Raw genomic sequence first — 22,691 nt, forward strand, 5'->3', positions numbered from 1 at the left:
TTTTGGTAATTTGTTAAATTGAGAGGTTTTTAGTAAATGCGACCCTTTCTACGTTTACACAGGTTATTATAACATTGTGACTCTGAATTCCTTCAAATAAAAATAGCAATTTTTTTCAAGAATTGCTCGAAATAATAATTGTTGGCGAATAGATGTACGTTTACACGGACTCTTATTGAATTGCCGTTGATTTCCTTCGAAAAATCGTTGAAATCTGGTTTGAAGACGAGTTATTTTTAAAATTAAATTCGATTATCAATGACCACTTTTATAAAAAAGTTCAAAACAATTAAAATCTAGTTTGGACCTGGTTATTTTCAAATTTAAACGAAATCCCATCACTGATATAATCGACTACGTTTACACAGACTATTCTCAATAAAATTACTTCTGGAATACTGAAACCATTCTATTCCCACGTTTACAAAAGCCATTATAAAACCAAAATTAGAGTCCCACGGAAAAGTTGGTTAATAAAATTGAGTATTTTCGAAAATTTCAAGTATTTATCCAAAATTACTCAATTTCAAAAATTAAGGACCTGTTATTGAGTGTTTTTCGAAATTGCAGTATCTCATCTCTATGCATACAAACATTACAGCCAATTATCACCTATCTCTGGCATATAATTTTTTTTTCAAAACTTTGGAGGAAAGGAAAATAAAAAACGAAATTATTTTTTGAAACGTATATTGTTCATTATATACACAGCGTCGTTTTAAATTACAATTTCATGTAAATAACGGAATTGATAATAATATTTGACCCTTCACTACATTATAACAAAAAATTAAACTTGAAAAAAAAAATGTAAATTCCTTTTTTTTGGTTACTAATATCAATTAAAATCCGTTTGCAATACTAGATATTTTTTAACAATAATTATACGAGGGGTAATCGAAAAAAACAACGTGAATTAATTTATCTCGCGTTTCCTTTCCAGAAAAACCATCGAAATGTGAAAATCTGTTATACAGTGATGATACAGTGACTTTGAAGATTGATTAGAGGTTTGGGAGTGGAAATCGGAAAATCAAAGTTTGGTTCGATAAGTTTTTATTTTCGATAGAATCCCATCTCTATATATCAAAAATCGATAATTTGAGTATCAATGACTCATTCAAATAACAGTTACTACGTTCACACACACTATTATCAAGTATCAATCTTGGGACGATTTCTACGTTTACACAGGCTATTATGAAACCGCTATAAAAATTTCTTCAAGAAAAAATTGAAATTTTTGACAAAAAACGATTTCTTTTGCGATTCCGAGTAGGTTAAGCGATCCAGTATCCAAAATTGATCATTTGGTTCCAAAAATATATCAAAATAATTATTTTTGGTCTTTAAGAATCACCATTTTTCGAAAATCAGTTATTTTATCATTCATTATAGTTATTTCCAAATATATAGTCGTTCTAATAGTTCCCCACATCTATATATCCTTAATTGATAATTTAAAATTGAAAAATTATAATTTTATTGATATTTCTGTAGAAATACGACTAATCTACGTTTACACAGATGGTTATAAAACGGCTATCACACTACCTTTACAAAACGATCAAAATAACTACAATCAAAAGTGATATGAGTGATTTAAAAATGAAAATGAAACGAAAATATACGGTGATATGGAAAAAATTTTCAAAAAAGTCAGTTTAAACAAGTGTTTAGAGACGTTAAAAAAAACTATAAAAAAAATGAATTTTCACCATGACAACACACAATGTAACAAATCGCGTGTTTTAGACAACCAAAAGTCCTGTACATCCACCTAAATCACCAGATTTAGCATCACGTTATTTTCGGTGAAAAAAAATTATGCGAAAAGGAACGTTTCGACCCTATTCCTTTACCCTTTACACTCGACCCTTTTCTACTTTATTTTGAATACTATAATTCACGGTTTTCTTTTGATCGTACCTCGTATAAAAAAAAATTAATACTTTTATAAATTTTTACGATTTTAAATTCCTACAGAATGTACAATCTCAATAAATAATACTTTCGCGCTAATCTCGGAACGTCACTGTGACATTTTCAAAAATGTATACGAATATTTCGATGAAAATGTACGGGGGTGTCTCGTTTGGAGAGGTTATACTCTTTTTGTAGTAGAAATAAATTTTAATGTTTGTTACTTTTCATTCTACCTGATTCTGAAATCCCATCTCTAAATATTTAAATTGACATTTCTTCTCCTACGTTTACACAAGCAATTGTTGAATCTCTATAAGAATTCAATTAATAAAGAGGTTATTTTGAAACCTATAGAAATGCAAATAGAATCCCATCTTTAAATATACAAAATGACGTTTATCCTACGTTTACACAGGATATTGTTGAATTTCTATAAGAATTCGGTTAAAATTCAATTTAAAAAAGCAGTTATTTTGGAACTTTCAAAATGTTAATAGAATCCCATCTCTATCTTAATCAAAATGACGTTTATCCTACGTTTACACAGGCTACTGTTGAATCTCCATTAGAGTTTGGTTAAAATTTAATTCAAAAGAAGCAGTTATTTTGAAACTTATACAAACGTAAATAGGATCCTATATCTATATGTTCAAATTTGATCGTTTTATTTTGTTAATTATTGTCAATTGTTACGTATATCATTGTGATTTATTGTCAATTTTGTCTATTTTTTCATCAATATAGCATTTTTATAAATTCTTCAATATGACTCTGTAATTCTTATGAATAAACTGCGTTTTACAATTTTTTTTATCAATTATGATGACATTTTCTGTTAGTACCTTAAATTTCTTGTCATTATAGCATTTTGGGATATTATGTGGGCATTTTCTGTCAATTTGTCAAGTTGACAAACACTTAATGTCAATTAATTATTTGTAAATAATTTTTTTGATTTATGATGAGATTTTCTGTCAAAGTTATCTATATTTGATCGACCGACGTCTCTGTACTTTTTTGTCATTATGATAAATTTTTTTCTGTCAGTTTTGTCAATTTTTTATAAGTACCGTATTTTTTGATATCTCATATGCGTTTGATGTCAATTTTCAATGAATCGCCAATGCAATTTTTGTCAATAACCTGCGTCTCTTAAGTTTTCCTGTAAATATTTTAAATTTATTGTCATTACAGTATTTTGAGATGTCCTGCGGGTATTTTCTTCAACTTCATTAATTTGACAAATGATTAATGTCAATTAAATACATCTCAATAATTTTTTTTGTCAATTTTTCATAAGTTTCGTATTTTTTTTATAACCCATACGCATTTTCTGTCAATTCGATGAATTGACAATGCAATTTTCCTTAATTCACTACATCGCTGCAATATTTTTGTCAATTATGATAAAATTTCATCTCAATTTTTGATCAGTTCCTTATTTTTTGTTATCTCATAGACATTTTCTGTCAATTAGATGAATTGACAATACATTTCTCGTCAATACACTGCGTCTACGCAATTTTTTGTCAATTGTGATAAAATGTTTTGTCAATTTTTATCAGTTCCATAGTGTTTGTTATCCCATAGGCATTTTTTGTCAAATCGATGAATTAACAATGCATTTCTTGTCAATACCCTGCGTCTCCGCAACTTTTTTTTCAATTATGATAAAATATGATGTCAATTTATCATCAGTTTCGTATTTTTGGATATCTCATAGACGTTTTCTGTCAATTAGATGAAATGACAATACATTTCTCGTCAATACACTGCGTCTACGCAATTTTTTGTCAATTGTGATAAAATGTTTTGTCAATTTTTATCAGTTCCATAGTGTTTGTTATCCCATAGGCATTTTTTGTCAAATCGATGAATTGACAATGCATTTCTTGTCAATACCCTGCGTCTCCGCAACTTTTTTTTCAATTATGATAAAATATGATGTCAATTTATCATCAGTTTCGTATTTTTGGATATCTCATAGACGTTTTCTGTCAATTAGATGAAATGACAATGCATTTCTCGTCAATACCCCGCGTCTCCGCAACTTTTTTGTCAATTATGATGAAATATGATGTCAATTTATCATCAGTTTCGTATTTTTTGATATCTCATAGACGTTTTCTGTCAATTAGATGAAATGACAATGCATTTCTCGTCAATACCCCGCGTCTCCGCAACTTTTTTGTCAATTATGATGAAATATGATGTCAATTTATCATCAGTTTCGTATTTTTCGATATCCCATAGGCATTTTTTGTCAAATCAATGTATTGACAATACCTTCCTTCCTGATTACACTGCGTCTCCGCAATTTTTTTGTCAATTATGATTAGATTTTCTGTCAATTTTGTACTTTTCAGTCGATATCGTATTTATTGTCAATTTATCGATTCGGCAAACAATCGATGTCAATTAATTGCGAATCAATAGTTTTTCTGTCAATCATCACGATGAGTTTTTCTGTCAATTTAGTAATTTGAGACTTTGACCGATACATTTTCATTAAAAAAAAAAAAAAACAAATTGCCCATTCGTAATATTTCGTGATGCTTTTTTCTATACAAATAAAAATATATATCAATAAAAAAAAATGTCAAAATGACGTTTTCGGAGCTAAAAATTAAAAAAAAAAAATCGTATAGATATATGCTATACAGTACGTTCTCTAGTTTTGTATCTTCATATATATATATATATATATATATATATATATATATCAACAATAATATCAACATGTATTGATTACACACGATCGACGCCGGGCGTCGAAACCAACAACATTATTTATAATAATGATAATTAGCGATAGCGCGCGACGCAGTTAAGGCTATTCAGGCTACCTATTGTCCATTACGACTTGCTTGAATACTTGTACGCCGGCGGACATTTGCGACTTCACCTCGTGGTTCCCCAGAGCCGCCGTACCGTCTTTGGCTATGAACAATTGAAGACCGGACGCTAAAAAAAGAAGAAGAAATTGAAAAAAATAAAAAAATCATCGATAATTCGCTTACTTTCCGCCGAATCGTCGGGTTGTTCCAAATTCGTATTCTTCAATAAATCTTCAACTAGATCTTCGACGTTGACTCTGGTCTTTTCGACGCGTCCCGGTATACCGACGGCGTCCGTATCTTGACATTGGTTCTTCTTTCGCCTTTCGTAGGCCGCTTTCGCCCTGTCTAACGATCCCGTTTCCGAAATGACCAGACTACCGGCGCTCGGGTTCCTAAAAAATGGTTTTTCCACATGAAAAAGAAGAAGAACCAAACTTAGAGGTGCGTGCCGAATAATAGGAAATAATTGCGTCACAAAATTATCTCCATTCAATGTCAGTGGCTGTTAATTGTCAACTGTCAATGGTATTTGTTGAATTGTCACTTGTCAATAGCGTTTTTTCAACTAACTCTGTATACATCTCGTTAGTTCCGTATAAAATAAATGTCGTAATCCGCTACTACGATTTTTTGTCAATTAAATTTTTGTCAATCGCGGGATGTGATTTTTTTGTCAATTTCGTATATATTCAGTCAGGCCCGTCGACATTATTGGTCAATTCATGCGATTTTTTGTCAATTCTACCCAATATATATTATTACCGTAATGTTTTTGTCAATTTTTATGTCAAACGCGCGTACTTGTCAATATCATAATTATAAAAGCCCCTTCGATATTTTTGGTCAATTCATGCAACTTGTCAATTTTATGCAACTGACAAACAAATGACGATATTGATATATATCGTCATGAACATCTCGTGTCAATTGACAAATTTATTTGTCAATTCGTGCGAATTTTTGTTATGTGACAATTGTATCTAACATATATCATTATCGTCATTCTTTTGTACGAAAATATTATGTCAATTTTTTTGTCAAACGCGCGTATATCTTGTCAATATTTCCATTAAAAAGGTACCGTCGATTTTTTGATATATCTATACAATTTCTTGTCAATTGACCGCTTTAGCCAGCAGTTTTATGTCATAATTGTTATTTTCCTGTCAATTTTCTATCAATTGACAATTTTTTTAGTCACAATTACATATTTCTTGTCAATTAACCATTGACTTTATCAGTTTTTTGTAATTATCTTAATTTTTTCATTAACCTTGTATATTTATTGTCAATTTCGGAATTCCCCAAGAAACTTGGACATTTTTTGTCAATTTATCAATATTATGCCAACTGACAAATTTTTAGTCAATAATACGTATTTCTTGTCAATAATATCATCTAAGAGATCCTGCCGACATTTTTTGTCAATTAATACATTTAGTTGTCAATCAACCATCTACTCGAGCATTGTTTTATCATTGTCAATTTTATAATTCGCTTTTTTTTTCAATTTGTCAATTTTGCTAAAAATATGTTGTAATTGACTAATATTTGTCACAATTATTTTGGATCTCGTCGATATTTTTTGTCAATATATGCAAATTCTTGTCAATTAACCATCTATTCCAACAGTTTTTTGTCAATCCTTTTATTTTTTTGTCAATTTTGTAATTCGCTAAGAGTCGTAATTATTTTTCTGTCAATTTTCTATTAAAATATTTTGTCGATTGACGATTTTTTTAGTCAAACCGGCGTCTTTCTAGTCAATACTACAATGTGAAAGACCCTGTTGACATTTTTGGTCGATCATGCATTTTCTTGTCAATTAACCATCTACTCCATCAGGTTTTTTGTCAATTTTGTTATTCGGGGAATGTACAGTAATAATTTATCTGTTAATTTGATAATTTAGCATTGTGAAATAATGTCAATTGACTGAATTGTAATTTTTTGTCGATCCTATCCCTTAATAGTATAATTTCGTGTCAATTGTTAATATTTCCTGTCAATTCTAGAAAAGTTTTATATTTTTTTTGTCAATTTTTTCATTATTGACATTTCTTGTCAATTCAGACTTGTTTGCCGTGTCATATGTCTTCTATTACATAAATTTAACTCTGTCACTGCAATTTTTTGTCAATCGACTGGATCACTTGTTAATTCCGCCACAGTTTTTTTGTCAATCGTCATTGTCAATATATTTCGATGGCTAGACGAAACAATAAAATGGTCGGAAACTAAGAAAGCTGTCAAAAATAAGCGACAAGCGGAAGCGACAATATTGTCAACGTCTAAACGCAAAACACACAACAACAAAAAAAAACAAACGACTAACGTTGTGACGCTGGGTCGTCTCGTCGAATTCAAATTCTGAGAATCCGTCGAAACGTCCGATGTTGTCGAGACGATAATAAGATTGGAATTTTGATCGTCGGGACTGTTAGCCAGAGGAGTTAATTTTCCTGCCGATAAAACGCCGTCCAACAGTTTGCGATGTTGCATGCCCCTGCAAACCACACGCCAAACACCTTTGATATGTTATGTCGAAAGATTTTTATTGTGTTAGTTAAACAGGAAAATAGAAAATAATGGAAATCGGTGAAAAATTCTTATATTACACGAATTACACGTTTTGACGCAATTTTTTTGTCAATGGTGATGATTTTTTGTCAATACACCTTTTTTAGTGTCAATTGTCTATACATAATGCATTTCATTGGCCATTTGTGGAAAAAACGAAGAAATTGAAATTTCAGAATTACAATTTTTTGTCAAAAATTATTAATTTTTTGTCAATTCGAGCATATAATTGTCAATTATCTACGTATAATGCATTTTATTGGCCGTTTGTGAGGAAGACGAAGAAATTGACAATCAAGAAATGTAATTTTTGGCCAATTAATTTACTTTATATGTTGTGGTGCTTTTTTTGTCAATAATTATGAATTTGTTGTCAATTAACGCATTTAATTGTCAATTGTCTACATATAATGCATTTCATTGGCCATTTGTGAGGGAAACAAAGAAATTGATAATTAAGAATTTTATATTTTTTGTCAATAATGATGATTTTTTGTCAATTCGCTTTTTTATTGTCAATTTTCTATACATAATTCGAGAAATGTGAGAAAAACGAAAAAATTTACAATTAAGAATTGCAATTTATTGTCAATCAATTGACTTTACATGTTTTGATGCAATTTTTTGTCAATCCATGGATTTTAATGTCAACATTTCATCTGTAATGTATTTATATGGCTATTTGTGAGGGAAACGAAAAAATTCACAATTGAAAATTTTAATGGATTTGTACAAAACGTTTATATTGACAATTTACCATAACACTTTTGTCAATTCATGGAATTTATGGGTGAATTTTATTGTCAATTATTTGAATTAACTTGTTTTGTTGCAATTTTTTGTCAATTTAGGTGAATTTTTTGTCGATTAGTTCAATTAACTTATTTTGTTGCATTTTTTTGTCAATCATGGTGAATTTTTTGTCAATTAATTGAATTAACTTGTTTTGTTGTAATTTTTTGTCAATTTAGGTGAATTTTATTGTCGATTAATTGAAATAATTTGTTTTGTTGTAATTTTTTGTCAATTTAGGTGAATTTTTTGTCGATTAATTGAATTAACTTGTTTTGTTGCATTTTTTTGTCAATCATGGTGAATTTTTTTGTCAATTAATTAAATTAACTTGTTTTTTTTCTATCTTAGGGAATTTTTTTGTCAATTTATATCATTTTTTGTCAATTATCGATATCGTTTTCATGAAAACCTCAATTATAAGAATTTTTCCTCGAATTTTCAAGTACATCTAATTCTCGATTCCACGCGCAAATATACAGGAAGTATCTTAAATTCTATGGTTTATCGTATTTCGTATTTTTTTTATCCGCTCCCTGTATATTTACTACATAGTTAGTAAAAAATTAACCCTTCAACCTACAGAACAGATGATTTGTGTTTAAATGTAATGATATTACGTACGAATTTGCGACGCCCAATGCCAGGTCTGGAAATTCTTTGATGGGTATAGAAATTAAAAAAAGAAGAAGGAAAAAAAAAACACCAGAAAGAAAGGTTACAAATTAAACGGAAAGGAAAATAAAATGGTGTCGAGTTGAACGATCTTGTTGTTATTTTAAAATATAGACAATAAATATTGGACAATTTTTGAACTTGGCAACATAGCATGTAGCTAAAATTTTGTACATACATATATTCCAAATATTTCTCAGTTATTTTTCTGTCAATTTGACGATTTTATCATATTGCGTGTTAAATCACTTTTTTTCTCAATTATTTTTTGTCAATTTCATATGTATTTGCAGCTTTCCTGTCAATCAGGATGACTTTTTTTGTCAATTCTACACATTTTTAACCAGTTTAATACTCGAGATGTCCAGCTCAATATATTTTTTTCAATTATTAGATATTTTTTGTCGATGTTGAAATTCGAAATATTTCGTAGATTTTTTTGTCAATTTTTCGAAGTGGCATTTCAATATTTTGTCAATTAATTGTTTATTTTCTGTCAACCACGATCATTTTTTCTGTCAATTCTACTTATTCCTATACAATGTTATTATCGAAGATACCCCGCGGAAATTTTCGCTAATTTCAAGCATTCCCTGACATTTATTCTTCTATCACCGTAATGATTTTTTTCAATTTATCCATCTACTCTGTAATTTATTGTCAACATTTTATTTTTGTCATTTAATGAGATTTTTTTTCAATCTATACTAATATTCATCCGCTACTGGAATTTTTTGTCAATTTTTCATCTGCTACTGGAATTTTTTGTCAATTTTTCATCTGCTACTGGAATTTTTTGTCAATTTTTCATCAGTTACTGCAGTTTTTTGTCAATTTTTCATCTGCTACTGGAATTTTTTGTCAATTTTTCATCTGCTACTGGAATTTTTTGTCAATTTTTCATCAGTTACTGCAGTTTTTTGTCAATTTTTCATCTGCTACTGGAATTTTTTGTCAATTTTTCATCTGCTACTGGAATTTTTTGTCAATTTTTCATCAGTTACTGCAGTTTTTTGTCAATTTTTCATCTGCTACTGGAATTTTTTGTCAATTTTTCATCTGCTACTGGAATTTTTTGTCAATTTTTCATCTGCTACTGGAATTTATTGTCAACATTTTATTTTTGTTATTTAATGAGATTTTTTTTCAATCTATACTAATATTCATCCGCTACTGGAATTTTTTGTCAATTTTTCATCTGCTACTGGAATTTTTTGTCAATTTTTCATCTGCTACTGGAATTTTTTGTCAATTTTTCATCAGTTACTGCAGTTTTTTGTCAATTTTTCATCTGCTACTGGAATTTTTTGTCAATTTTTCATCTGCTACTGGAATTTTTTGTCAATTTTTCATCAGTTACTGCAGTTTTTTGTCAATTTTTCATCTGCTACTGGAATTTTTTGTCAATTTTTCATCTGCTACTGGAATTTTTTGTCAATTTTTCATCTGTTACTGGAATTTTTTGTCAGTTTTTTGTCAATTTTTCATCAGTTACTGCAGTTTTTTGTCAATTTTTGCAGATTTTGTCAATTTTTCATCTGCTACCGCAATTTTTTTGTCTTTATCGTCAATTATCAATCTGCTATTGCAATTTTTTGTGATTTTCGTGTCTTTTTGGACAATTTTCGCAATTTTTTATCTGTTACTACAATTTTTGCAAATTTTGTTAATTTTTCATCTGCTACAGCAATTTTTTTGTCATTATTGTCAATTATCCATCTGTTTTTGCAATTTTTTGTCATTTTCGTATGCTAATAAAGTTTTTTCGTCAATATATCAATTATTTGTCAATTATCCGTCTGCTATTGCAAAATTTTATCAACTTTTGAAAATTTCTGTCAATTTCCTTCTGTCATTGCAATAATGTTTTGTCATTATCGTCAACAATTCATCAGCTACCAAATTTTTTTTTCATTTCCGTGTTTTTTTTGTCAATTTTTGAAATTTTTAGTCATATTTGTACCTTTTTTGCAATTTACTTGTCAATTATTCAACTTCTAATGCATTTTTTGTCAATTTTTCAAATTTTTAACAATATAGTTAGGTTAGGTTGTCCTTTTCGTGAATTCTCGTAATTTTCGACAATTATTCTTCTCCTAATTGAATTTTTTTGTCAAATTATCCAATTTTTTGTCAATTAACCTTATGCTAGTGCAATTTTTTAACAATATAGTGTTGTTCTTGTCATATTATGCCGGTTTTTTCTCATTTTCTGTGTTTTTCTGTTATTTATTGTCAATTAACGCAATTTTCTGTCAATTATTTATCCATTACTGCACGTTTTCTGTCAATTTGTGGTATAAATCAGCCCCCCATCCACAAAATAGTTCAACTATCGACGTTATTAGTAAAAGTAAACACAAAAAAAGCAAAAAAAAAAATGGAGAAACGAAACCAGAATAAAAAAATGAAAAAAAAAAAAAATATGTTCATACCTTTCAACGTTTCGTACGCAAAGGCGTTCGTCGTTGTTCGAATTACCAGACCGAAGCGAACCCATCGAAGTGGTACTACGTACTTCCGGTAAATATTTAACGACCGGTACTTTGAAAGCACCGTCGTTTTCGCAGACGCTTTTCCTTTTAGGTCGCGGCGTCAAAAACGAAAACAAACTATCCGAATTGAAAAATTTACTACTGAAATTCTTTTCCGGCAACCTGACCGGCATTTTCGGTATTTCGAAATCGCTTTTCGAACGCAGGTTCGCACCGGTTCGATCGTTACGCCGCCTATCGGCCGTATTATCCGATTTCCTGTATTCCAATTCGTCCGAAGTCAACATTTCGTTTTTTATCCTTTCGACTACCGAAGTGGACGAAGATTTTTGCAATTCGTTGAAATTCGATGAGAAAACTTCGCTTTTATTATCGAAACTAACTTCCGGCGTTTTGTATTCGTCGTTACTGCACTGACTTTGATAGGTGGCGGGGGGGGTTCCGTATAGGGAGCTCGCGTCGCTTTCGGGTTGATTTTTGTTATTAGGGGTGGAGGTAATTAGGGGTTGCGGGCGGTTGTTTTCGTTATTTATTGATAGAATCGTATTGGGGATGTTCATTTTGCGATTCGATTTTAAATTCGTATCGGCTGAGGAACAACGAAACGCGCGGACCGATCTGCTTTGTAGGTTCCTGGTATAAAAAGAGAAAAATTAAGAGAAAAACAAAAAAAAAACATGCGCGCGATGTTGTAGATAGAGGAAAATACGTTAATTTACGTTTTTTTTACGGACGGAGTTATATACAGGACGTCTCGGGTAATCTGGGAATTAATTAATTATATTAGACGCGGTTTAATTGATACGCCACTGGTATATCGGTTGATTTATCGCAAAATTACATTTTTTTAATTGAAAAAGTTGAAAAAATATCAAAAAAAAAAACAAAAAAACTCTGTTAAAAAGGCGCAATTTAAAATTAAAAAATAAAATTTTTCCAAATAATTTCTACGCCACTGGTATATCGAATTATCTATCGGTTTATTAGATAAAAAGTAAAATTTTCTAAATTGGATCCCTGAAAAAAATATTTCGCACGATTATGAAGTCTAGAAAAATATTTAAAAATTGGAAGATTTGGGTAAAAAATGTTTTAAATTATTTATAAAAAGTAAATAAAATTGGAAAAATTGAATTTTCCTAGAAAAAACCCTTTAAAAATAATTTCTACTGGAAAATTTTTCAAAAAAAAAAAATTCGAAAATGACTGAAAAAATAAATATTTCCGAAAAACCCTTTGAAAATAATTCCTACGCCACTGATACATCCACTTACCAATTCAGTTTATTAAATAAAAAATAAAATTTTCTAAAATGGACCCCTCAAAAAATATTTCGCACGACTATGAAGTCTAGAAAAATATTTAAAAATCGGAAGATTTGGGTCAAAAATGTTTTAAATTATTTATAAAAAATAAATAAAATTGGAAAAATTGAATTTTCCTAGAAAAAACCCTTTAAAAATAATTTCTACTGGAAAATTTTTCAAAAAAAAAAACTCGAAAATGACTGAAAAAATAAATATTTCCGAAAAACCCTTTGAAAATAATTACCAATTCAGTTTATTAAATAAAAAATAAAATTTTCTAAATTGGATCCCTCAAAAAAATATTTCGCACGACTATGAAGTCTAGAAAAATATTTAAAAATCGGAAGATTTGGGTCAAAAATGTTTTAAATTATTTATAAAAAATAAATAAAATTGGAAAAATTGAATTTTCCTAGAAAAAACCCTTTAAAAATAATTTCTACTGGAAAATTTTTCAAAAAAAAAACTCGAAAATGACTGAAAAAATAAATATTTCCGAAAAACCCTTTGAAAATAATTACCAATTCAGTTTATTAAATAAAAAATAAAATTTTCTAAAATGGACCCCTCAAAAAATATTTCGCACGACTATGAAGTCTAGAAAAATATTTAAAAATCGGAAGATTTGGGTCAAAAATGTTTTAAATTATTTATAAAAAATAAATAAAATTGGAAAAATTGAATTTTCCTAGAAAAAACCCTTTAAAAATAATTTCTACTGGAAAATTTTTCAAAAAAAAAAACTCGAAAATGACTGAAAAAATAAATATTTCCGAAAAACCCTTTGAAAATAATTACCAATTCAGTTTATTAAATAAAAAATAAAATTTTCTAAATTGGATCCCTCAAAAAAATATTTCGCACGACTATGGGGAGTCTAGAAAAATCCATAAAATACGAATATATTGGACGAAAATATTTTTAAAACCCGAAAAATAAAACTTGAATAATTAAAATTATAAAAAATGTCCCCCCATCAATTTTTACGACAAAATTTTCGAAATTGCACCTTTGAAAAAAATATTCCGCACGACTATGAAGCGCAGAAAAATCATAAAAACGTGAAATTGTGGGTGAAAATATTTTTTCTTTAAAAAAAATTAGAAATTTTCAAAAATAACCCATAAAAATAATTAGTACGCCACTGATATATTAATTAATACATCACTTAATAATAAATTCATAATTACATTTTAAAAATTGAGCCTTTTTAAACAAAATTGGGACGACTATGGAGTTCAGAAAAATCTACAAAATTAAAAAAAAAAATAAAAATTAAAAAAATATTAATGTAAAAAATTCGAAAAGTAAATATTTACTTTTCGAAACACCCTCGTATTTTCCACCAAAAAACCGTATTCTTACCCGAAACGCCTTCTATAAATAAAAAAATTAATAAACATAATTTTCCCATGCATTTTAATTTTTATTTTGCGTTACCTGATATGCCCCGAATCCCCGCTACTGCTTTGCCTGCTATGCGAATGTGACTGAATACTGCTATAACCGGAGGCCTTCGATAGTTGACTAGTGTTAGAAGAATTCCGAGAGTGGCCGTGTTCGCACAAGGCCGCCGTTTCTTGGGGTTCTTGATCAGAATGCGAAAGAATCGATGAGATCGGATGATTATCGTTCACGTGATCCGTAGATACAGATACGGGGGCATTGTTTTCAGTCAAAGTTTGACCTATCACTAATTCTGAAATGTAAAAATAATTTTCGACGATTTAGGACCCCCTCGAACAAATAATTCGCACCACACTATTTTTAAAGGTAACGCTAATTTCATTTAATTAACTATTATGTAACTGAGGGTAACGCGATTTCGTGTAACATAAATACGGGGGAAACGGGAAAATTTTCTCGATTTAAAACTAAACGATTCACCTACCTGAAGATAAAAGTGCGGGTCTTTTTTTTGGTAGACTACCAAAACCCGAGCTACCGCTGGCTATAGAGCCGGCTAAAGAGCCGCTGGAAAATTCGTCAGGCCTTTGTTCCGCATTAGTTTCTTCAACATTTACTTGTTTATGTTTTAAAGATGGCGAAGGTCTAGAAATACGACACTTATCTATATCCGCTGTGTATATATTTTTATAACAAATATAACGTAATTTTTCGGTTAAGTAGAATGTATATTTAAGGGTAACGGAATTTTAAAAAATTAAAATATACAAAAACAACTTCAAGTGTGGGAAACATCGATATAAAAAGGTACCGCAAAAAATATGATTCAAAGCAATCTGAATGTTGTTGAATATATTAATAAATCTAGAGGTAACGCAAATCTTGAAAGTTGAATCAAACAAATTATTTTAGTAAAGGTAACGCAATTCCTTAAAAACAGAATTTGAGGGTGATGGTAATGCGATTTCCTTTAAATTATGTTTAAGGGTAACGCAAATCTTGGGTCTGAATCTAAAGGTAACGCAACTTCCTATAAATTGTGCTGAAGGGTAACGCAAATTTTAATGAATATATCAATCTAAAGGTAACGTAACAAAATAAGGCAATTTCCTAAAAATTGTGTATGAATTATGTACGAAATTAAAGGTAACGCCGTTTTTGGTATCTTTGTTTTAATCTAAAAATAAAAAAATTAGTCTCTACTCACGCTTTGAACAGTATATCACCCGAAATCATATTCAATTCGATCTTGAACTTCAGCATGCTGTTGTCCTGCCTGTGCCTGGCGTCGTAGCCTTCCAACAAAGCTTTCTTGTGGATAAGACCGGCACCAGCGTATTCCGCGAGGTTCAAGTCGACGAAACCGAGTTTTGTGAAAGATCTGCCTCCTTTGTATTCCTTACGAATAGATATTCTAAGGATGCAACGCTCCATTATACCCGTCGAAGCGTTCGCCATCATTTTACACGGAAAGGTAAAGTTAGCGCCCCAATGAACTTTGTGATCTTGTACTTCTTGTCTAGAAAAGTGACAACACCGCGGCTATCAAGTTTGGAATTGGAAACGAAAATTTTATCACATTATTCACCCAAGGGTAACGCAGTTTACGGAAAATTTATTAATTAGCTGATCAACTTAGCAAAAAGGTAGCGTGATTCTTAGTAAGTTTATAGATTGTTGAACAAAAGGTAACGCAAATACGAGTTTTGGATTTTTAATCAAATATAACTAAAAAGGTAACGTGATTCTTAGTAAATTTATAGATTATTGAACAAAGGGTAACGCAAATACGAGTTTTTGATTTTTAATCAAATATAACCAAAAAGGTAACGTAGTTCTTAGTAAATTTATAGATTATTGAACAAAGGGCAACGCAAATACGAGTTTTTGATTTTTAATCAAATATAACCAAAAAGGTAACGTGGTCCTTAATAAGTTTATAGATTATTGAACAAAAGGTAACGCAAATGCGAGTTCTTGATTTTTAATCAAATGTAACCAAAAAGGTAACGTGGTCCTTAATAAGTTTATAGATTATTGAACAAAAGGTAACGCAAATACGAGTTTTGGATTTTTAATCAAATATAACTAAAAAGGTAACGTGATTCTTAGTAAATTTATAGATTATTGAACAAAGGGTAACGCAAATACGAGTTTTTGATTTTTAATCAAATATAACCAAAAAGGTAACGTAGTTCTTAGTAAATTTATAGATTATTGAACAAAGGGCAACGCAAATACGAGTTTTTGATTTTTAATCAAATATAACCAAAAAGGTAACGTGGTTAGGTTAGGTTAGGTTAGGTTAGTTTATAGATTATTGAACAAAAGGTAACGCAAATACGAGTTTTGTATTTTCAATAAAATGTAACCAAAAAGGTAACGTGGTTCTTAGTAAGTTTATAGATTATTGAACAAAAGGTAACGCAAATACGAGTTTTGTATTTTCAATAAAATGTAACCAAAAAGGTAACGTGGTTCTTAGTAAGTTTATAGATTATTGAACAAAAGGTAACGCAAATACGAGTTTTTGATTTTTAATCAAATGTAACCAAAAAGGTAACGTGGTTCTTAATAAATTTATAGATTATTTTTAATCCAAAATAACTAAAAAGGAAACGTGATTCTTAGTAAGTTTATAGATTGAGAAATTGAATGAACTGATATACAAAAAGCCAACGCAAATTTTTGTTTTGAATCAAAGAAATTATCATCCAAATAAATTTCAAAGGGTAGCGCGAATTGGATTGAAGTATTAAATGAACTTGAATACAAAAAGGTAACGCTAATTTGGAACAAATGGAAATTCAAACGGTTGCGTGAAAATCGGTAGTTTTACTATTTCTAGCAGAAAAATAAACAATGAAAAATGTCGTTTATGAACATAAAGGTAACGCAAATGTTTTTAAACGAGTAAGTTAGCTCCAAAAAGGTAAATCCGGATATATATAAAAAGGTAACGCAAATATTCGTGTTGTATCAAGGAAATTATTTGAATAGTAACGTAAATTAAAAGGGTAACGCAAAAACTGGTTTTTCTTACAATTAAGTAAACGTTTTCCTCGATTGTTGTCACGAAATATTTTAAATATTAAATTTTTTGATAAACAAAAGGAAATATTTATAAGAAAGAAGGTCAAATAGGTTGATTTGAAAACAAACGTTTCCTTCCAAATCTACAAATCAAATTAATTACAATTTAATGATAAAATGATACAAAACAATCAAAATATAAAGGAAAAGACTCACTAAAACTAAAAACAAAACAAAATTATCATGTTCACGTATAATAAACACGCCCCTGTACAAGTAAACAATGAATGATTATATAAAATAAAGGAAACGTCAATTTCGGTGATTAAATTCATATATAGCGATTTGCGTTACCTTTATATATAAATTTAAAAAAAAAAGGTAACGCTAATTTAAAAAAATAAGGGTAACGCGAATTTCTCGGAAACAATGTATCGGTATTATGAATAAATATATACAAAAAAGTTCAAAACTATCGATAACCGTATCAAGCAGATATAGATTATTTGGAAAGGTAACGCATTTTAACTAATTTTGTGTACATAGTCTGTAAAGGTAACGCACTATCAGTTATTAAAAAACCCAACGTGGCATTAGTAAACAACTAAATAAAGGTAACGCGACATATTCATCGAATTTAATAAAGGTAACGCAAATTAAGACCTCGTAAATTTCGTCGAATCTAATACAATTAACGTATTTAGAATAGAATGTTTAAATATACGGTTTCTATAAATAATAAGGTGAATTTGGAACGTTCTTCACTAAAATTTCGATTCTATTGAACCAATTAACTAAATTTAACAATAACACGAAGACTTATAATATCAACAATGGATTCTGAGAAAAGTTCGAACGATAAACAGATAGCAAATTTATGTGTTTTAAAAATAGAATTTAGGTTATAATACGAGTTGTAAATTTAAAGGTAACGCAAATACATCGGGATATGTATATAAGGGTAACGCAAATTAGCGAAGGTAACGCGTTCAAGTACACCAATTATTTAAAAGAGAATAGGTCAAATGTTAATTAATATTAATAAACTGTAGCCGTTAAATTTCGATCTGATTGACGTATATTTTTTTACATTGTTATTGAATCAGGTTTTATTGTAGTTGTTTATAAATTATTACCACGAATTGGAGTAATTATTAATGTATACGAGGGTTGATGATTACGTCGAAGGACGAACTGAATTGGCACTTTTTGATTTATTACATAAAATTAATGACGGTAATTTGGACTTGGTTCATCATTCCAAGGTAACAGCAATAATTGTAGTGAATTTATTCCTTGGGAGTCCAAAGTTTTAATTTTTATATAAAAAAACAAAACAGGAAGTTTATTTTCGATTATATTTTTGTCGGCCAGTATATATATGGATAAAATTCCTGAAATTATGACGTAATTATTGGGGCCAGGAAACTTTTTCAACTATACACGAAATGAAGTATTGAATTGGTTAATTATTTGGATGATACCCAAGTTTTCAAAAACATTAATGAACAATCGATAACAGACGACGTAAACTGACGGTAATACATATCAAATGTACACTAAGAAAACGATAAAAAATTTGAAACGACGTATAAATAATATATTCTCAAAAAAGTGGATCGAAAAATTGAAATAAAAAAGTTAAAAGTGCTAATAAATTGTTATTAATAATAAAATAATGTTTCACAACCCCCTTTACCTTTTAAAAAAAATTTTTTTCAGTTAAATGTCAGTATTTTTTCAGTTAATTAATTAGTTACGTCATTTTTTTGTCAAATATACTTTATCACTAAGATTAATCTAGGTTATGTCAGCATTTAGTTAGTTTTAGTTAATTCCATTCTTTTTTTTAGTACGTTTTGATTAATTTCATGTGAATTCGGTTATTTTCATTTGATTTCATTTTAATTTGAAGCATTTTATGAGATTTTTTATTAATTTCACTCAATTTTAGTGTACTTAATATTATTTTACGTAAGTTTTAGTTAATCCTCCTTTAATTTAGTGCATTTCGTAATTTTTCAGTTAATTATAGTTAATATAATTTTATTTCAATGCAGATTTAGTTAATTTTAGTTAATTTCAATTGAATCTAGTGCATTTTACAACTTTTCAGTTAGTTCTAGTTAATTTCAATTTAATTTAGTGCATTTCACAATTTTTCAGTTAGTTTTAGTTAATATCATTCTATTTAAATGCAAATTTTAGTGAGTTTCACTTTAATTTAGTGCACTATACAATTTTTCAGTTATTTTTAATTAATTTCACTTGAATCCACTGCATTTTATAAAATTTTCCTTTTAATAAGGTGCTTCATAGATTTCCCTCTGTGCATATCCCAATTTTTCAGTTAATTTTAAATAATTTCACTTTAATCAGGTGCTTTATACAATTTTTGTAGTCAGTTTTAGTTAATTTCGCTATATTTTAAAGGATTTGAGTTATTTTTCGGTTATTTTTAGTTAATTTCTCTTGCACCTACTGCGTTCTATAAATTTTCAGTTAGTTTTAAGCAATTTCACTTCAATTAGGTGCTTTATAGAGTTTTTCAGTTAGTTTTAGTTAACTCCACCTGTGCATTTCACAATTTCTTAGTTTATTTCTCTTGAATTTAGTTCTAATTTCACAACACAACAGATAATTTCACATTAATTGAGCGCCGTTGTAGTTTTTCACTTAGTTTTAGTTAATTTCGCCTCAATTTAAGGGAATTTATAGTTTTTTTTCTGTAAAATTCAATTTGTTTCGATGCAAATTCAGTTAGTTTCCGTTAATTTCACTTCCATCTGGTACTTTTCACAATTTTTCACTTATTTTTAGTTCACTTCACTTAAACTTTGTGCACCACAATTTTTTAGTTAATTTCACTTAAGTCTTGCGCGCCCCATAATTTTTTAGTTATTTTTAGTTTATTTCACTTGAATCTGGGGCTCTTTAATAATTTTTCAGTCAATTTTAGTTAAGTTCAATTCATTTTAATGCAAATTCGGTTAGGTTTTATTAAGTTTCACTTTATTTAAGTCTGTATTATAGTGTTTTTGGTTAATTTTAGTTAATTCAACTTTGGTTTAGTGCATTTCACAAATTTTTCAGTTATTTTCACTTTAATCTAGTGCACTTCATAATTTTTTAGTTATTTTTAGTTAATTTCACTTGAATCTAGAGCATTTTACAAATTTTTAGTTAGTTTTAGTTCATTTCACTTCATTTTAAGTGATTTCAGATTTCTTCCACTGCATTTTAGGGAATTTAACATTTTCTTTAACGTTTTTCAGTGAATTTGTACTTTTTTTCGGCTAATTTCACACAATTTTTTTTTTATATCTTTATTTCTGTAATTGAAACTCAATTATTTTCATTTTCTTTGATCGGTACACTTTAATCGGCTTCTTAATCATTATTATTTCATGAAAAATTTCCTTTTTACCCCTTATACACTTACCCTTAAAAAAATAATGATTAGGTTATTCAAAAATTTCGATTTCCGTTTATATTGCAATATTTCGGTCACTATGGCAACGACGCAATATACGGGGGCCGTTCTATAATTACGATTATGCACGCAGACGATAAAAAAGAAGAAAATTTTCAATAAAAAAAAACTCACCTGCTGCTGTGATCTTGGAAATTACCTCCATCTAACAAGCGCAATTTGGCAAACAGCACCGCAGATACGAACGGAACTTCCAATAACTCTTCGAGGCATATTTCGACTTGGAATTTATATTTCTTCTTTTTCGTCATGAATGACGCCATACCGGCGCCTCGGCCGTTTGTCATGCAGCCCGATCCCAGCCAAATTAGCCGCGATATTGGTTTTACGACATTTTTTTTGTTGTTAATACGTTAATTGACAACAAAAAAAATTGCGAAAAAATCCGATACGACATTTTCGGTTTGTAGGAACGATCTGTAACAAAAAATTTGATAAAAACATACGGAAACGTTCTGTATATTTTTATCTGTATACGCAGGAGTTGTATAAATATTGCAATCGCTTAATAGGAGTAATAAAACTCGATAATAAAAAGCAGTAATTTGTATTTGGCGATAAACATATACCCAAACAAGATAATAAATATATTATGATTCATAAATTCGAGTGAACAATTAAAAAAGTTCACTTACATCACGCGATAAGTATAATGATAATAAAATTATAAAGAAAATCACCCTGTAGTCCATTAATTTATTTTATGGATGTTGAGTTGGAGTTTGTTACAAGTTTTTGTTAAAATTTAGATGTAGTTAATCGTCTTCGCTTAATTTTAGTTAAAATTAATATTGTAGCGGGTGAATTTATTTTATTTTTCATAATTTTAAAGTTTTTTTAAATGAATTTCAATAGTTTTCAATTTATTGCCGTTTTTCTTCTTTTTATACAAATTTCAATAGTTTCCTGTTAATTACAATAGTATTTTACACGTTTTTAGATAATTTTAGTTTAATATTAAATTCATTTCAAGTGGATTTATTTTATTTTGATCAAATTTATTTTATTTTGGCTAGATTTATTCCATTTTCCACAAATTTCAATAGTTTTCATATTACTCAGTACTACAATTCTCTGTCGCTTTCAAATGTTCCCATTTTCTATCAGATTTAGTTAATTTCAGAATTTCTTACAGAATTTCAAACATTCTAGTTGATTTCACTCTCATTTTGCTATGCAACAATATTCCACTTGTTTCAATGTAATTTCAAATGTTTTTGGACCTTTATAGTTAAATTAAATGTATTATAGTCAAATGTATTTCAATTTGAAATCTATGAAAAATTTTCTTATTGTTCACACCAAATAAAACAAATATTAACTAGAATTTAGTTAAACTTTTATATATTTATCCACTGACGTGAATTAAAAGCTATTAAGTCAATATGTCTGTCTAAATTATGTAAAATCAAGATAATAGAGTTTTATTATAACCTTTCGGTAAATAAAACATAAAACTACCAAAGTGAATATGTTTTTCTATCTGTAATATGATAATACTTGGCTTATGTTAAATTTTTTTAGCATGAATGAAATTTAAAAGTTTAGTTCACCAATAACACACCTAATTTATAAAAAAATCATTTTTAAAAGTGATGAAAAAACTACAATTTAGCTTAATCTTATCTACCAAATAAACGGGTTAATTACTTTTTGTAATTAAATGTATTCCTGGAATATGTTTAGTACATTCAACAAAATAAAAAACAATAATTTGAAACATCTAAACAGAAATTACTATTTGTTAATTTGTAAAAATATGATAACATTCTAGAACCTCAACATACGTTTACAATTTTTTTCTCCTATCTTATAAAACGTCTAAATCCAAATTAATTATATTTCCTGTATGTAAATAATCGAGAAGTAATTATAAATTTCGATTTTAACCAAACAAATAGGAAGACGTAACGCGTAATACCTCAAATTTATCGAAGATGAAAATAATTTACATACCTTTAATAAAATTAAATTTACACAAATAGAAATCAACAAACTATTAGTCGAAACTCTAAAAGCACAAATTTTGACACTTCGCTAATACATAGTACACGCCATTGTTAACATAACTGACAACCACTGTCACTATTGACTATTTACAGGAATAAATTCCACCAGTTTAACCAACTAATTAAACTACTGG

The 22,691-nt window shown here is 28.8% G+C and overlaps 1 protein-coding gene across 3 annotated transcripts; it reads right to left on the reverse strand.

Annotated features, from left to right (window-relative positions):
- Window positions 1–673: 673 nt before the first annotated feature.
- Window positions 674–22,632, reverse strand: LOC130895262 (uncharacterized). 3 transcript variants are annotated; one of them, XR_009059453.1, is made up of 9 exons: window positions 22,505–22,626; window positions 20,663–20,965; window positions 15,230–15,541; window positions 14,507–14,667; window positions 14,056–14,314; window positions 11,249–11,941; window positions 4,947–5,158; window positions 4,095–4,890; window positions 674–3,829 (listed from the first exon to the last, which is right to left on the reverse strand). XR_009059453.1 is itself a non-coding variant. In XM_057802484.1 (9 exons), the coding sequence occupies exons 2-9, from the start codon at window positions 20,833–20,835 to the stop codon at window positions 4,769–4,771; spliced, it is 2,103 nt and encodes a 700-aa protein (XP_057658467.1). In that variant the 5' UTR covers window positions 20,836–20,965; window positions 22,505–22,632; the 3' UTR covers window positions 674–4,768. The 3 variants fall into 3 exon arrangements, 2 of the variants coding, with proteins under 2 accessions (XP_057658467.1, XP_057658468.1); XM_057802484.1 differs by adding an exon at window positions 7,102–7,272 and having other exon boundaries at window positions 674–4,890; window positions 22,505–22,632; XM_057802485.1 differs by having other exon boundaries at window positions 674–4,890.
- Between the last annotated feature and the right edge of the window lie 59 nt (window positions 22,633–22,691).

Source organism: Diorhabda carinulata, chromosome 6, assembly GCF_026250575.1.
Source record: "Diorhabda carinulata isolate Delta chromosome 6, icDioCari1.1, whole genome shotgun sequence".
NCBI lineage: Eukaryota > Metazoa > Arthropoda > Insecta > Coleoptera > Chrysomelidae > Diorhabda > Diorhabda carinulata.

Bases quoted from the DNA above. Each gene is read 5' to 3' on its own strand.
- LOC130895262 (XM_057802484.1), bottom strand. From the start codon at position 20,835: ATGACAAACGGCCGAGGCGCCGGTATGGCGTCATTCATGACGAAAAAG. The intron at 14,668-15,229 runs GTGAGTAGAGAC...TCGTATTTCTAG, and splicing joins GGTGATATACTGTTCAAAGC to ACCTTCGCCATCTTTAAAAC. The intron at 14,315-14,506 runs GTAGGTGAATCG...TTTACATTTCAG, and splicing joins ACCCGCACTTTTATCTTCAG to AATTAGTGATAGGTCAAACT.